Source organism: Monomorium pharaonis, chromosome 2, assembly GCF_013373865.1.
Source record: "Monomorium pharaonis isolate MP-MQ-018 chromosome 2, ASM1337386v2, whole genome shotgun sequence".
NCBI lineage: Eukaryota > Metazoa > Arthropoda > Insecta > Hymenoptera > Formicidae > Monomorium > Monomorium pharaonis.
The window spans coordinates 2,103,836-2,122,139 of record NC_050468.1 but is presented as its reverse complement, the minus strand read 5'-3'; the positions used below and the strand labels follow the sequence as shown (position 1 = coordinate 2,122,139).

Here is an 18,304-nt window from a genome sequence, read left to right as displayed (position 1 = left end):
GCGGCCATTGTGTGACAACGACTGTCTGATTAACGGTTCGAAATGGAAAATCTTGTGCAGATCGAGTCAGTGAAACAAAAGATTCGGGTAGCGTCGATCGCGGCCATTAAAGCTTTGCATAAGCTAATCTTTGAAGAGGAAGGAAATCGAAGAAATCGGCAACGTCTTCGAGATTTTATAGGCTTTACGTTCGGAGATGGTTCGCCTGAATATATTAGAAAAGTGGAATATGCGCGACGACTAACTATCGGCGATCTTATATCGTGTTGTAACATTCTTGGTTTAGAATACGACGGTAGCAAAGAAGAAATAATAACGCAGATCTGCAAAGGACTTATGGATCTAAACACGCTAGCACCGATAGAAACTGAAGAGGAAAACGAAGAGACCGAAGGAGAAGAAGATGACGCAACGGAGAATGAGGAAATAAACACGGAAGTGTTAAGTGAGAACAGAAGTCACGATGATGCTCGAGAAGATAGACGGACGCAAATGAGATTCTCAATGACGTACAGAGACGTGGAAGATTCGATTAAGTTATTTATCGGCAAAGATGCTTACTTAATCGAAAAGTGAACGGCTGACTTTGAGGATACAGCCACTTTATTTAATTGGACGGAACTGCAAAAGGTGGTGTTTGCAAAAAAATCATTAGCCGGACCAGCCAAGATGTTGATAGAAAGCGAGGGTGTCATCAAAACGTGGAAAAGACTAAAGACTATTCTAGAAAACAAGTTTTCAGACAAGGTAAATAATGCCCAGCTACACGAGATGTTACGCAAACGAAGGATGTCAAAGGACGAGACGACGCAGGAATACTATTTAGCCATGAAAGAGTTAGCATCGCGTGGCAAGATAGAAGCCGAAGCGCTTACCCAATACGTGATAGACAGCATTTCTGACGACTCTAACAATAAGTTGGTGCTGTACGGGGCAAGGACGCTGGAAGATCTTAAAGAAAGACTAAAAACATATGATGCTATCCAGATAAGAAGTGGAGGAAAGGCGAAGAGCAAACGGGAAAAAGAAATATTGAAGAGAAGGGAAGTGAGAAGACAATTGACGCCCAAGAAGACAGACGAGAAGGAGCAAGACCCGGACGTGCGGTGCTACAACTGCGGTGCCAAAGGACATAAATCTAGGGACTGTAAGAAAAAAGAGTTAGGCAAAAAATGTTTCAGGTGCCAGAAATTTGGACACACAGCGGCACAATGTGATACGTCCGAGGAAAGCAAGGTAAAAAAAAAACAAGCAACCGTTAATACAATCAATGTACCACAGGTAAATAGAATGTCTAAAAGAATAAATATAAACGAATTATGTTTAGAAGCGCTAGTTGACACGGGTAGTCACAATAATACGCGAAAATACTTATAATAAGCTCGGGTTAGGACCATTGTTAGATACGATCATTTGTTTAACGGGGTTCGGAAAAAATGAAGTGAGGTCTTTAGGTTGCTTTCAAACGAATATCGTGATTGACGACGAATTATTTCCCTGCACTGTACATGTAGTTCCGAACGGCGCGATGAATACAGACGCTATAGTTGGTAGTGATATTCTACGCTTAGCAGAAGTAACTATCAACGCAGACAGCATAGTTATTCGTAAAGTATCTCCTCCTATTTTCTTAGCACAAATTAATATACGTGATGAACAATCCCCTAATATCGATAACACGGTAGATCCGAAAAAACGCGAGGAGGTAAGAACTTTAGTCGAAACATATGAGCCGAATAAGTGTAAGATTATAGAAGTTAGCATGCGCATAATACTCAAAGACGAAAAGCCGATTTTTCAGAAACCACATCGATTACCTGCGCCGGAAAGAGAAGTTGTCGAACGACAGGTAGAAGAGTGGACGGTGTAGTAGAACCGTGCACATCTGAATACGCGAGTCAAGTAGTGGTAGTAAAGAAAAAAGACGGAACGCCGCGAGTATGCATAGATTATAGGAAACTTAATAGGATTATTGAGAAGGACGGTCACCCATTGCCTTTAATTGAAGATGTATTAGATAAATTAGAGAATGCCAAAGTGTACATTAGATCTAAAAAACGGATTCTTTCACGTGCCCTTAGAGAAAGAGAGTCGCAAGTATACGGCATTTGTAACGCATTTTGGGCAATACCAGTTCTTAAAAGTTCCTTTCGGTTTATGTAACTCGCCGAGAGTATTTCAACGATTTGTAAATGCAGCTTTTTGGGAACTGATTAAACAAAACATAGTACTACTTTACGTGGACGATTTAATTGTGCCGGCAGCAAATGAACAAGAAGCGGTAAAGCGACTGAAATTAGTGTTAAATACAGCGAGCGAATACGGACTGCAATTAAATTTTAAGAAATGTCAATTTATTAAGAAAACCATAACCTTTTTAGGACACGTGATAGAAAGAAATAGGATATATCCTTCGCCTGATAAGGTGAAAGCGGTAATTAATTGTCCGGAACCAAAAGGGTTAAAAGATATTTAAAGTTTTTTAGGACTGTCAGGTTATTTTAGGAAGTTTATCCCTTCGTACTCGGTTATTGCTAAACCCTTGAGTGACCTGTTCACCTTATAAATCGACCTTATATTTTTGACGAAAACGCGAGAAATGCATTCCAACGATTAAAGACGCTGTTGGCTCAGGACCCTGTACTAAAAATCTATCATCCGCGACACGCGACGGAAGTACATACCGATGCCAGTATAGACGACTACGGGGCCGTGTTGATGCAATTATCACCCGACGACGAACGTTTACATCCCGTTTATTATATGAGTAGAAAAACGACGGCCGCAGAGAGAAATTATTCGAGCTACGAATTAGAGGTTCTGGCGGTAATAGAAGCTATTAAAAAATTTCGAATATACTTACTAGGCATAAAGTTTAAAATCCTCACCGATTGCGTTGCCTTCCAACGTACCATGAACAAAAAAGATCTAACTACTCGCGTCGCGAGGTGGGCTCTGATGTTAGAAGATTACGATTACACGATTGAACACCGACTCGGCGTACGTATGAAGGATGTCGACGCTTTGAGCCGACACCCCATTATGATAGTCACTAGTCGCTCCGTTAGTTCTCAGATTAGGAAGCATCAAGAGCAGGATAACAAAACCAAAGCCGTAATAAAGATTTTAAAGAATAGGGACGATTACGATAATTATTTCATGCGCGGAGATTTACTTTGTAAATTTAAGAACGGTCGAAACTTAATATAGCGATACCAAAATCTTGCGACGTAACTTTCGTCGGGAACCGCCAGGTCCGAGGAGCTACGCCCAATTAACAGCAATAGTTTATCTAATAGTTCGCGGGTAACGCTTCCTCGCGAGATCGGTAACGTTCGAAAACGGTAGCCTGCTTGAACGGTAACTCCAAAAATGCTCTAATTTTCTGGGCGCCAGGCGCGGATTTCCGCGCCGCACAACAATTAACTATAATTCGGTAGCCGGATAGGAAGCGTCACTAATGCCGGTGGCTCTTTTCTCGAAGTGGTAGAGGGGCGTGGTTCTTTATTAATCGAGGGGTATGGAGAGCTCGGATCGAGGCAGGTCGTAGAAAAGAATCGATACTCAATGGTTAATTAAATAGCAATTTTAAAATATATTTCGTAAAAGGTAAAGAAATGCTGTGTCGACGACAATCGTGGATCTTACTCCACTTGTTAAAATTTTGTAAACTCACAGATGTGGTTACGACGGGAGCCGGAAGTCGGCACTAAGAGAATGCGGAAACTTAATTCTTTCTCTACGAGGCGGGAGGCCGTCGGGGCTCTCCGCTCGTCAATCACAATAATTGCAATACAGTCTAAATCGGTATTCGCGGTATTACAGAATGCAATGATTAATTACGCGAGGACTGTCGGTGTCGGCTTTGTCCGAGAGGGACTTACTTAACGACTAAATATTCGGGCCGGTCGGTCCGATCTTCCGTGCGGCCACGAGACTCTACTGCGTACTTCGAGTCCTGCACACTAATACATAGGCAACAGCAAAACGGTATCGGATTCGGGATCACCGGTAACACGACAAACGGTATCCCTTATCCGGTCCCGCACGAAAGTCGACCGCCTTACCGAATCTTACGAAAATTCCGCGTGGCTGCCGAGTGATGGCCTTACAACAATCTCCAGGTCCTTTTCCGCCGAAAGCAATCGTAAGGGCTCGTCCTGTGACACACTTATCTCGCCGTCAACCGAACAGTGAGGAGCCCCTGTCCCGCGCCGGCCGGCTCGAGCCGTCGCGCATGCGCGGACGCTCTTCGATTCGCAATCGCTGGATCCACGTGCTCCCGCGTGATCCTCGATCCAGCGCCGCGCTGCCTCGTCCTTCGACAGGCCCGTGATGAACACGTGCTCTATCAGTATGCTCCCTTTTTCCGCCGTTTCGGTAGGTCCGGCTGGCCAGGCCGCGACCAATCCGATAGTGGTGGCTGGCGGTTTGCATGGCTGTGGCCGCTCTTCCGGTCCGCAGCCCGGTGGCGCGTGCCCACAGCGTGATCCTTGCTGGGAGCCGTCGTGTCTCCGCGCTGTCCTTCGGCGCGGTCAGTCCTTAACTCAGGGACGGAAACGCTCGGCGGGGCCCGATGCACGACGCGGCGGGGAAACTCCTTGAGGGGCGCTCCTACCACCGTCGAGTGTCCCCAGCAATTCCCGCGACGGCTGCTCCTCCGTCGCCCCTGACACACTCTTCCGATGAGCCCTCACTCGGCGCCTTTACTTTAAAAGATTGTCACTACAATCGGAAAAACGGTATCGCGGAAGCTAAACAAAAATAAAAATAAAATAAAATAACAGCCGCATCCCCCTCGGTTCGGCGAGGAGTCGCCCCCGACCGACCCTCTCGGTCGGTCCTATGCCCTTGTGACGTGCGCCCGGATGCCCCACGTCACAATCTTTAGAGAATGACATTATTCAGACGACTCACGAGAAAGGGCATTTTGCAGCAGCTCGAACGGAAGAGCTCGTCCAACAAGAATATTACATAGACGATTTAAAAAAAAAGGTTGAACAACACATAGCGGGATGTGTTCTGTGCATCTTAACAAAGCGCAAAGAGGGTAAACAAAAAAATTATTTACACCCTATTCCAAAACTTGACGTGCCGTTGCACACTTACCACATCGACCATCTAGGTCCCCTAGATACGACTTGTAAAAATTATAATCATATTTTTGTTGTGGTAGATAACTTCACTAAATTTGCATGGCTGTACCTGACCAAAAGCACGACGACTCGCGAAGTCATAAGTAAGTTAGAGTTACAAAAACAAGTATTTGGAAATCCTGTACAAATCGTGAGCGATAGTGGAACAGCATTTACGTCGCAAGATTTTAAAGATTATTGTGAGACTGCGGGAATTAAGCATTTGTTAATCACGACGGGTTTGCCTAGGGCAAATGGACAGGTGGAACGATTAAACCGAACTATTATCGCCGTATTGTCGAAATTGTCCATCGACGACCCGACGAAGTGGTATAAGCATGTCGATCGTTTGCAACGAATTATAAACTCGACGTACCATCGCAGCATAGATACTACACCCTTTGAGTTGTTAATTGGAGTAAAAATTCCAGGCATATTTTGAAGAAGAGCGTACACAAATTAGAATCAAGGCGAAAGAACAGATCGCGAAAGTACAATCGGAGAATCGTAAAAGCTACGACCGACGACGCAAAACACCATTAAAATATACTGTAGGAGACGTAGTAGCAATAAAGCGTACGCAATTTGGACCAGGTCGAAAACTACGAGCTAAATATTTAGGACCGTACAGTATTAAGAAAATGAAATCAAACGATACTTATGACGTAATCAAAATAGGCGAACACGAAGGACCAATAATTACGTCTACTTGCGCTGAATATCTCAAACCTTGGCCAGAAAATAATCTTAGACAATAGGATTCCGCCAGCGTATATCGTAACCTAGTATAAGTTCTTGTTTATACGAGTAATGTAACTTTGTTAAGGACTATTCAAAGTTTTGTACCAAAATTGTTCGTGATTTAGTGTAAGTTTATATATATGTTACCACATAACTTTAAGTTTTGCTCATGTTTTATCAATATTCCAATGTATCATCCGAGACGTATGAAATGCAGAATGGCCGAAATGTAGGAGGCTTTACATTGCATTATTTAAATAGCGCGCGATAGACTAAGCGGATCCTCTTGAGGATCGGTACAAATTTAGAGCGTGACAAATTCGGGAGATGGCGTTAGCATAAAAAAGCGGGGTACTAGTGAAAGGCCCACGTGCGTCAGTGCTCGAGAAGGTTCGTTAGAGAGAACGCACGAAGATGTGACAAAGTGTACACGTAAAAGATCCAGTTGTTACACGAGTGCCTACGAATAAATCTTGCATTAATTCCACCCAAAACTGATTTCAATTAATCTATCCTACACTATTGTACATGAGTTCGATTAATACATGGTATACATGAAGTACGCAAACGTTTCGACTCACAATTCGAGTCCTCTTCAATGCTGTTTTAACGCAAAACGAATGGAGTCAAGATTTACATTATATTTTCCGTCATTTTATGGAAAATTTATCTTCTTCTCAAGCAGATTGCTAAAACGCTAAACATTAAAGTTAACAGAGGTGAATCCATTAGACTTACAATATAATTTGTCGCTGATGATAAAACAAGAATACAAAAATTAAAACTTACAGTGAAAACCGGCTGCATTTTCAATTAGATCAGAAAAACCGTGTGTAGGCTTTGTGACTATTTTAATGTCAATAGAGTGAAATAAGAAGGATGATTTTGACTACCATCTTTCGTACTGAAAGTCTATGAAAAAGAAATGAGAGTAAGGAAGGAAGGGGGAGTAAGCAGAAGGTAGAAGAGTTAGAAAGAAGGAATAGGGGGAAAAGAAAAAAAAAAGATAAGAAACGTCACTATGGAATATTATTTGATAAAGTCATCATAAATCGGGTCGAGTAACTCCGTATCACATTGTATATTAAGACCCTTTTTTTGTTTTTTATGTGAATGGTTTCAGATATAAGTCTCTTAGACAAGTTACTTTTTTTGTCCAAAATTAGGATCCTCTCTCAATCGAACTCGTGAAAAAATCAGTTCTGTGGTCAGTGATTACGGAGGTTTGGGTTGAGTTTCTATTAATGTGGTTCTTATGTTCTGAAATTCTTGTTTTAAGAAGTCTGCCTGTTTGGCCAATATAAGATGATTCACAACTTTTGCAATTAATTTTATAAATTACGTTGTATTGTGAAGAAACCGGTGTTAAATCTTTTTGTACTTTAATCAATTTATTCAAACTGTTGAGCCCAGTGTAAGCGATTTTTAAGTTGGGTATCCCATTAAGGCAACGTCTAATTTTTTCTGAAACTACTGGAACGTATGGTAAAAAAGTTACATTATTCTTTTTCTGCTTCTTGTGTAGTTTCTTCATCTAATTTTCTAGAATTTATATGAATTTTTCTGTGTATCCTCTCTTTAATGCATGTGAAAATAAGTTCCAGAGAAAATCCATTGTCCAGTAAAGTGTTAATAATAAATTTAAAGTTCGATTCATGATAAGTAGAATGCGACAAATGCATGACTCGGTCTACTAAGCCATACTATTCCTTCCTTTTGGCTAATCGGATGGTGTGAGTGAAAATTTAAGAATTTACCTAAAAAGGTAGGTTTGTGGTACCAATTATAAATGATTTTGTTGGTTATGTTAATAAGTGTAAGGTCTAAAAAGTTGAGTTTGTTGCCTCCAACTTCCATTGTGAACTTCGAGCGAGGGTGATAGTTATTAAAAGTTTCTAACAAATTGTTGAGTTCATTGTGAGGAGCAGCCAAAGCAATATCATTAACATATCTAAAATAAAATAACGGTTTAGACGGTAATTTTTCAACGCAGTTAATTTCAAGATCTTGCATAACTATGTCAGCAATTATTGGAGACAATGGAGATCCCATAGAGGTTCCAAAGGTCTGTTTATAAATAATGTCATCAAATTTAAAAAAAGTTGAAAAAAGAACTAATTTAGAAGCGTCAATAAATTCGTTAATAGGTAAATCCGTGTTCTCTTTAATGTAACACCATCCTTTTTCAAGACTTTTTATCGTTAAATCTATAGGTACATTCGTGAATAATGAAACCACATTAAGAAAAACAAGAGCATGATCTTCTGGGATGAATACATTAGATGTTTTATTGACCAAGTCAAAACTATCCCTTATTTAACCAAAATTGGGGGGAAGACTTTTTGAAATAATTTTATGAAGATAAACTGCCAAGTTATGTAAAGGACTTCCTATACAAGAGACAATGATTCTAAGTGGTGTTAAAGGCTTATGTATTTTTGGAAGTCCGTAAGTCAACAGTAGTATAGGATTTTTTGGCTTAATTCTAGAAAAATCCGCGTCAGTGATCCAATTGTGATGCTTCCATCTTTTTAACATTGTGTCAATTTCGTTGATAATTTTGTTGGTTGGATTGCGGTTTACAATATTGTATGTCTGTACATCCAAAAAAACATCTTTCATTTTTTTGTGTAATCTTCCCTATTGAGTGCTACCACAGTATTTCCTTTATCTGTAAATGAACAACGGCAAAAGAAGAAAGGTCTTCGCATGAGCGCCATTTTGGGGCCATAAAGTGTATGTGTAGTATTTGTTATATGAGAAGAGTGAGTTAGTAGTAGTAAAAGTGGAATTTGGGGAAGGTGAAATTGATACATCCTATTAGCCCCAGCTATTTTGAGGCCAAATGACTAAATGTGAGTGGGAACACCTTTCTTCCCCTCCCGTCGTTCATCTACAGACTTTGAGATAATTGAAGATTTGTGAAGTTGCCACCCGACTTTTATCAAATGAAATTTTCCAAAATGTTTCTGGTAGATTTTAGCGTGTAGAGGATTGTAGTAAACGTTATTTCGTTTGTAGTAAAAAAAAAATTGATATTGATTTTTTTTAAACCGTTAGAAATTTTTTTAAGGCCGGCCTACATAGACATCAGATTCTTATTTGGAATCGTTTGTAGCTGTTTGTTGTGCTTTTCATTTTGTTAGTAGTCGAACCGTTCAAAAGTTATTGATTTTATAAAAACTGTTAAAAATTTTGTTAAGGCCAGGCCTATATAGACATCAGATTCTTATTTGGAATTGTTTATAGTTGTTTGTAGTGCTTTTCGTTTCGTTTGTAGTCGAACCGTTCAAAACTTATCGATTTTTTAAAAACAGGAATTTTTTAAAGTTAGCGTGGAAAGTCGCAAACCCATGTGGTGCAGTAAATATTTTGCACGCACGCACGCACACACACACACACACGCACGCACGCACGCACGCACACAGGGGGTGCAAGGGAGGCCTTCGGTCTTTGACTCCCCTTGCACCACCCGTGCGTGCGTGCAAAACGTTCTCTACACCACATGTGTTTGCGACTTTATAAATGGAAAAAACTATGATTTTTATTGTTTTTTCATGGTTCCTGCCATTTTCATGATTTATGCATATATAAATATGTGCATGATAACGGCGTTAACACTTAATAACTCATTTTACAACAGTTTTATAATAATAACAACTAAACTGTTGCAATTACGTAAAATATGTATACGACCTTATTTGTAGAATTTTTTACGAGCTTCATATTTTGTTCGACAACTTTTTCCGTACAATTAATACTTTATGAAATAATTAACAAAAACAGTTTTACTTTTGAAGAAGGCTGGAGGGGACAAGAGGGCCGCATCGCCCAAAATCCATTTGGGAATCTTATTTACTAGATAAAAAGAAGCTATATACAAAATTTCAGCAAAATTGGAGGGTTGTCGCTTTCGGAAGTTTATACAAAATTTTTTGAATTTATTTTATAGAAAAAAAAAATATTTAACGAAAATATTTTTATGTTTTTATGTCCACGAGATAATGTCCAAAATATATTTTCAAAAATATTTCTAAAAATATTTTTAAAAGTATTTCTAAAAGATTTTACAAATATTATTGAATATATTTGTATGCAATTTTATAAAAATATTTAGAAAATATTTTTAAAAAATTGTATACAAATATATTCAATAATATTTGTAAAATCTTTTAGAAATATTTTTGAAAATATTTTTAGAAAACTGCATACAAATATATTCAATAATATTTGTAAAAGCCTTTAGAAATATTTTTGAAAATTTTATTTGGACATTATCTCGCGAACATTTTAATAATAGGAGCATTTTAATAATATTTTCGTTAAATGTTTTGTGCTGTCTGTGGGGTGAAGTTTAATAGACAGTACATATTCATTGGCTTCTATCAAAATTATTATTATTGACTACAATATTATTGACGTAATAAGGATATCATGCACGTATGTTAGGAATAATTGTAAAGATATTCGTATAAAAATATATCGTTAATTAAAAATTTTGTGTATAAACATTTACAAATGCAGGATGAGGAAGTTTCTTAATACTTGTAAATAGAATTTAAAAACAATCATTACTGTAGTCAATGTAAACTCATCTTTAATTATTCATTAGTTTTATGAGGTTCAAAATTCATTGCAATCAATTACAAATTTCTGTTATGTGAACTGAGATAATAATTACCATCGTTGTGATTATTTACATCATACTCGTCATGTATATTAGGATGATGTATAACAGACTCTATTTATTCCACCATCTCGAGTACATTTCGGTGTTTTTGCCAAAGAAGCTGATGAAATGTCTTCCATTTATTGAAAATTGTACCACATCGGTCGTGCTTACATTGAACTTGAAACTGTCGTTCGAATTTGTGGTAGCGTACGATATGTGATATGATATCGATCGTCTAAGATTGCAGCGAAACACATTGAACACTCTTTTGTTCTTTCCGGCTCGGAACGGTTCATGCTTTTTTTTAACTTTTACGTGAAAAACGAGAATGATTATGGAAAACACGTTTGTCCCCGCCGTTATCCCAAGCTCAAGCTTCCCTTACATTATTGGCCGCGTTCAAGAAAAAATTAAACAAGTAACCTTGAATTTTAATATTTAGATTTACATAAATTATTAGATTTATTCACGCCAATAACTCACCGAACATCAACTCTTCTTTACAGTTACAAGTTAAACTCAGTAGTTAAATGTTATTTTTATTACAAGTTAAACTCAGTAGTTAAAAGTTAATTGTATTAATTTAACAGCTATAATATCACATCAACTGTTCAGAATTAAGAATGTAAAAAAACTTTGTCAAATATAACATATTCAAAGCTCGTAAAAAGATTGTAATTTAACATATAAATAATTTGCATATAATAAACATACAAATTAATCACAGAAAGATAATTAGCGTACAATCAACGTAGGTTTCATAGCACACATATAAATAATTTGCAAATAATCAATACAATTTCAAAAGACAATATAATTTATTCACTTAGTAGCTTAAACAGAAATTCATTTTAATCTTATACTATTTTCAGAGAAAGAAGGGAACCAAGATTTTTATAATAATGAAATTCATGCAATAGAAAAGTCTGACCGAAATCATCAAAAGAAATGATGATTATCAGCTAGAAATTGAACATATTTATTAATTGAATCCACTAGCACCACTAATTAATATTAAATCAGCTTCGGATAAAAGTGAAAAACTGTATAAATTTATTATTCATATAAGACACGGAGAATAAATATCAGAATCTATATATAATGCTCATGCATTGATTAATTACTAGTTATTATTGTACTAGGTACATTCTTTAAATTGTAAGAGTTGAATATATATTAAATTTAATGTTAACGAGGAAATCGAAATAGGTTTCATTTACAATATGTGCAAGTAAACGAAGACTTAATTGTAAAATAAGGCAATAATCAATTTTAATATTGTAACAATATAAATATGTCTTAATATTATTTCAGTGAAATAATGTTATCAAAACACTATATACAAGAGATACTTCGCACTTATTTAATGAAACATTATACAAGTAATTAATTACAACTCAAGAAATGTTTGATTGACAATATAATTATGATATTTTTGGTAGTAAATCAATGCACACATGAATAGTAGAAACAATTTAATACATTTATATATGGTGTAACCGCGCTCGCGAGCGATGGCCAACTTCACGGCCCTGCGCCGCCCGGGTGTCGGGGCGACCGAACTCCGATATTCTCGCTAAAACTCGAACTTGGGCACCAGGTATGTTGAGCGTACCACTCTTTCTATGCTGAACAGTGAATCAGCCTTACGCCGATATAATCGTGGAAAAGACGGGCGCTCCTTAGATGACCGGGGCCTCGGCGGCTCCGATAGTCAGCTACTCAGCCCTAAAATGGCAGAGGGGGAGGTTTGGCGCTGGCGGATGGAATCGGGAAGGCGAGAGAACTATCAACACAACGTAAATTTAACAATGACATTAACGAATATATTTAACAATGAACGATACAGAATTATACGGCTCTGTTGAGCGGCAATGATGATTCTCGCGCGTTACAAGCTGATGACCGCTTGAAATTCAATTTCGTGAATACGGGACAATTAACGAATAAACTATTTTACGTACGCGGGAATTCTCCGACTTGTCTACGCTTTACCCTGCGTCGTTGGTGGACGCCAAACTCCCGATAGGATAACGGTTTTGCCAAGGGCGATCGGGACGAACAGTAACTCAGAGCCCGCGCGGCACGCGACGGACTCATGTTCTTCCACACGTTATAAGACTCCGCGAACAATATGCGCGATAACTATTATTAGCTCGCCAACGAGGCGGTACCAGACAATTACATTTAATCTGACGAGGGCGCAATTACAAGGAGATTCGCGATACAAATGCGACAAAGTAAATTAGATTTTACAAAATTATAAATGCGCGACGATCTACAATACAATTAACGACAGTGACTCGCGATACGATCACGTTACGAAAATACAGATGACTCGGCTGCGGATCGGGACGCATACGCAACGTAATTATAATACGGAAAGAACAGCACGGAGCGAATTCACGCAGGCGGGCGCGATCGGGCAAGGCAACGATACTCTAATCAATTCGTGACTTTAATCTCATGGCTACGAGACCGCAGCAATTTCGTGACTCTTTCGCGAGTCGCCCAATCGCGACATCGGTGACTTTACAATTCTCGTGACGCTCGTCTCATCAAGTCGCCTCTCTCTCGTCGTCCTTATCCGGATCGGGATGACTTCCGGCTCTTGCGTCCTCTTACACGAAACTTACAGCTCGGAATTCGGATCGCACAACACAAGACAACGTCCGCAGCTAGAGTGATTGATCTTAGATCCTGCGGGGGCCGGTCGGCGACGCGCCCTACCTTGCCTCCGATAAGCCGGGCCCTTATTGGCCGCAAATTTCCAAATTTGACTTGCGCGCAACGTGCAAGTGCATGCCGCTACTTGCTGACTGATCCAATCGCGGTGGTCGGTATTTTTGGGTCCCGTGCACGGAAATTTTTGCGCTGTTCTCTATGCCAATTTCTTAACTCCTTGCCGAGCGCATCTTCCGCCATCGGGACGTTATTTTCTCCTCGACGAGGGCGCATCATTGATTGCAGCTGTCGCCATCCCTACCAAAACTCGTGTGGGATCGGATTTGAAGTCGCCTCGTCGGGACGCCGCGCCGGCTCTGCGCGCCTTCGCTGGATCCTGAAAGCGCGATTCGGCAGCATTATCGGAATTCTCTCACGATAAAATTGTAGGCAAGATAAGAGCAGTATTACCTGCGGACCCCCGCTCGAAAAGGGTCTTCTGCAAATTCCTCTTTGTTATTCTCTCTCCAAGGGTGTCCTCCATTGAGACGAGACGTCAGAGTATACAAAATAGGTCCGCTTTGGCCACCGACTTCCGCCACACTCGCGAAATAGCGTTTGCAAAAATCTTAACAATTAGTGGACGAACAGCACACGGGACGACACACACAGAAAATATAACAGCACGCTTTTGCGTCCGCTCCCGAGCAGGTGGACGCAGGATCCGCGTAATGTTAACGCGTAAGGACCGCTAAGGTCCCTGTGACGGACAGCAGCCTGCGCCTATCACGTCACAATGGACAATAGATCTATTATTTTTAATTGAATAATCTAAGAATATTGAGAGAAAATATGCTTCAGCAATTCTTTCGTTGAATCAGACTTTGAATCGCATGCAATGAGATAGTCATATGCAATTAAATTCGTATTAAGAAATAGAAAGTTGTACATATCAAACTTCAGAAGAATTGATCAATTCTTAAGCCATCATGATAGTGATTGTATTTGTGTGCTCATGAATCCCGAGATAGTTCCAAAGGCTAGCCATAGAAACTCAGAGCCTTTATGGGATGAAAATTGCTCTCTCTCTCGTCTCAGGATTGATGTTTAGCCAAACTCCAGGAACACACAAATATATGAGAGCAAGATACTCGATATGAATTCACACAATAGACTTAATAACTCAAAGTGACTTTCACTCAATGGACTGATTAATTTCTCGAATTATAGAAAACGGCTCGAATTATAGAAAGTTTAGACAATACACAAAATACCTCTGTTCACTTCAAGAGTTAACTGACTTGTGATATTTTTTGTTGTTAACAAACGTAAACAAAATACGAGAAAACTAAAAGACTATCACACTCGGTAATACTGCATGGCAACAACTTTGAGAGGCGTACTTGGGCGCATTGTCAGCGCTACAGGTGTCACGTGATCGTTGCTGTTGACGCCACCACGAACGTTGCTCTCTTAGCGTCACCGAAGCGCCGCATGACCACCAATGACAAGAGAGCACCAATGACGCTTATCATGAGAGCGTTGCTAGAGCGATTCAATGATATTTTATCTACGTGCGAAGGAAAAATATTTATGATTAATATTTTGCACATATTTTTATGTCCGAATTTGCCAAGTAAAAAAAAATTATGATAAATATTTATGAAAATATTTAAAATAAATATTTTGTGGGCGTGTTGTTCGCTCGCGGTTAAGTCGTGCGCAGAGGAATATGGTTAGTTGAAGAGAAGTACGCTGGTTTCCCTTAAATAAATAGTTTATTTATGTACACTGTACAGAGTTTTATGTTTGTGTTTAATTGGTTGGCCCTGACAAGGGCCGTTTGTATGTATGAGGTCTTAGACCTGACGCGGCTTCCAAGCTATTGGCGGGTGAGCCTTCGTCACCCGTACTCCACCTAAGTTGTTGTTTTCATCCAGGGATAGCGTGGATGTTATCTCCGGCACGTGGGTGTCTGTGGTTTTCCTCTTCTTCGGAGATCGTTTCCTTTTCTTAGGTGATCGTCTTTCCTTCTTCTTGGCGACTAGCTTCTCCCTGCGAGGGCGTCCTGTAGGCTCGTCGCGGGATTGGCTGCTTCCCGTTGGTTTCTCGCCCTGTTCAGCGTTGTTGCCTGGACTGCCTTCGTGCTGGGTGCCGTGGTCCCTGGTCACCGGCCGTGCGACGGTCTGCGTTGCCCGGTTCTCCCAGGTAGTGTCCTCCTCGATCTGGGTACCTCGAGTCTCCTTTGCTAGGCTCCCCAAGAGGTCCGGTAGCAGGTATCGGGGCGATGTGTAGCGCCAAATCCGCGGATCGTCGGCGGCCAATAGTACCCTCGGAGGTCTGGTCCGTTTCGATGGTGAGACTACCACGGTTGCGGGGTTCCACTGTGGCTCCTTGGCTGCCAGCGTGCTCACTATTATAATATACGAGAGACGGCTAATGTCTTCATACGCAAAAAGGAGACTCAAGTGCGAGTAACGCAAAGAGCGGCTTGTCTGTCTTTTCGTGCTCCTTATAAGGCCTGGAAGTCGTCATCTTACTCCTGAGATAAGATGGCCTCTGGTGGCGTCCGCGCGCACTTCTCTTTCCTTACTGTCGTAATTCTTACAGTGTTCGCCGGTTTGCGCGGTTGCTAGGCGCTAGCTTTTTCTTATAGTGTCGGCCGAGTTGCGCAGCTGTTAGGCGCTTGGTTTTTCTTATAGTGTCAACCGGGTTGCGCGGCTGTTAGGCGCTTGGTGTGGCGACTACTGGTTTTGTGTCGCCACATATTTATACTATTATTATCAAAGAATATAAAAAATATTTCGAGTTCATATACCATAAATATTTTTTAGTACATTTAAAAATATATTCTATATATTGTTGATAATAATTTTTGTATCATTTCTAAATGTTTTATAAAAAATAATTAGTTAATCTTTAAAAAATATTTTTTGAAAATAAATTTGTAAAATATTTATGAAAATTTATGATAAATTTTCTGCGCTATCTGGGTTGTTTTTGCAGTATTCTGCGATGCGGAATCATATCATGTGCAATCGGGTCCGTGTGCAAACGGGTCGATGCGCAAACGGGTCCGTGCCTAAATGGGTCCATGTGCAATCGGGTCCATGTGCAATAGGATCCGTGTGCAAACGGGTCGGTGCGCAATCGGGTCCGTGTGCAATTAATTCTGTGTTTAATTCAAACGCTATGTCCGATCGTTGTTGTGTCCAATAAAGTCTGTATCCTATCGGGCGGTGCGCAATCGGGACCGTGTCCAATCGGAACTGTGTCCGATTGGGAAATACTACTGTGTCCGATCATTTATGTGCATAATCGGGCCTTATTCTTTGATACACATAAATATGCCCAAAAATTTTTGACACAATGCTTGCATAGAGGTAGAACGAACGTATATAAGATAGAAAAGATAGTTATAAAGTAAATTGATAAATTATATAATAAAATATATTTCTGTCTACATGTTCAATAACAAACTTTATAAAATTACTGAATTACAGAATATTTGAATTAAATATTATTAAAATAAATGTAGCTTAAAGATTAAAAAGTAAAAAAACATTTTAAAAAGTAGACAACTTATTAGAAGCAAAGTGCATAAATCATTTATCAAATATGTATTGAACAATTAACATATAATGGAATCCTACAATACTTCAAATTTTTCCCATCATATGCAATATTGTAAGTAGAATATAATAATGAATTATGTTGTAATCTTACCGCTACGACGTATTCGTTGGATAAATCTCACGTAAAATTGTAAATAAAAGCTAGATGGAACAATAATGCTACAATTTTAAATTTCTATTTGAGAATAATCCCGTAAAAGTACGTTTAGAGCGACGTAAGCGCACTATTATGAAATTCCACTGTATCTATATTAAGATTGGTCTTCAGTAACAAAGAAGTACTGGTTTACACTTTACAGTAATTTCTTATTGAAAATCATTTCTTTGATAAAAAAGAAAAAAAATAGAAACAAGGCCATTTTAAAAAGCTATAAACATACAAAAGTAATTTAATACTGTCTATAAAATATTACTATTGTTATTAGCTCACGCTGCAAACTTAATTACTTAACTTTATATTTAAATAGATATAACATCAATACGATTTGTTAAAAAAATTTTAATATTTAGGAACCAAAACAAAAAAAGATGTACTCGAAAGGAATGTTTAATGACCAACATCCGCCAGAAATGAGAGATTTTTTCATTATGAGTGTTAAAGCTTTGGCAGAGGAGATCGCAAATTGGCCAGAATTAAAAAAGTAAGTTTGCATTGTATTAATTTATTTGTATTGCTTGAAGTTATAAAGTAACAAAGTAACATAAACTCTTGACATAAATTTTTACAAAACCAGTGTTGAAAAAAATGCACTACTTTGGTAATGCATTGTCGATTTCATTAATAATTGTTTTAGAAATGGGTAATTGAATTCCAGTTCCATTTGGCATTACCAAATATGTAATTGATTTCTAAAGCATTATCCATTAAATTGGTAAGAATAATGCAGAACGCAAACCATTATGCATTACATTTCTAATGGATAATGCAACCAGGGAACAATTATCCATTACTGAAGTAATGGATAATGCAACATGAGGGAAATTACCCATTACTAAAATAATTCATTAAAAAATGTCATGCATTACTTCAATAATATGAAAAAATATATCATGCATTACTTCGGTAATGAAATCCAATATTCTCAGCAATTGTTTTTGTAATGGATGGTAAATGAAATTAATCTGTAAAGACTAAGGTCCTGATTGACTAGCTCATTATTCATCGATGCCCGGCCTAAATCCTTCTAAAAAAGGATTTTTTATTATTCAATCCTTATGGGGGTGAAAAGGAATTTACTCAAGGATAACGGTCACACTGGATCAATTTGACCCCAGAAAAAATTAATAGTAACTTGTAATTGTGCCATATAGAAAACGAAGGGGAAGAAGGCATTTAAAGAAATAATCAACATCCAAATTTGTCTATAAATGTTTATTAAAGATTTATTGAAGATAAATGTGTGTTCAATTAAATAATATTACAAATATTAACATGATATCGCATTGTTTAATATTAT

The 18,304-nt window shown here is 38.7% G+C and overlaps 1 protein-coding gene across 1 annotated transcript in view; it reads left to right on the top strand.

Moving 5' to 3' along the window:
* Positions 1 to 18,304, top strand: part of LOC105836094 — a 152,901-nt gene that overhangs the window by 59,489 nt on the left and 75,108 nt on the right. The window contains exon 4 of the mRNA XM_012679891.3: positions 17,358 to 17,488. Within this exon, the coding sequence (XP_012535345.1) occupies positions 17,358 to 17,488 (131 nt within the window). The remainder of the gene's footprint in view (positions 1 to 17,357; positions 17,489 to 18,304) is intronic.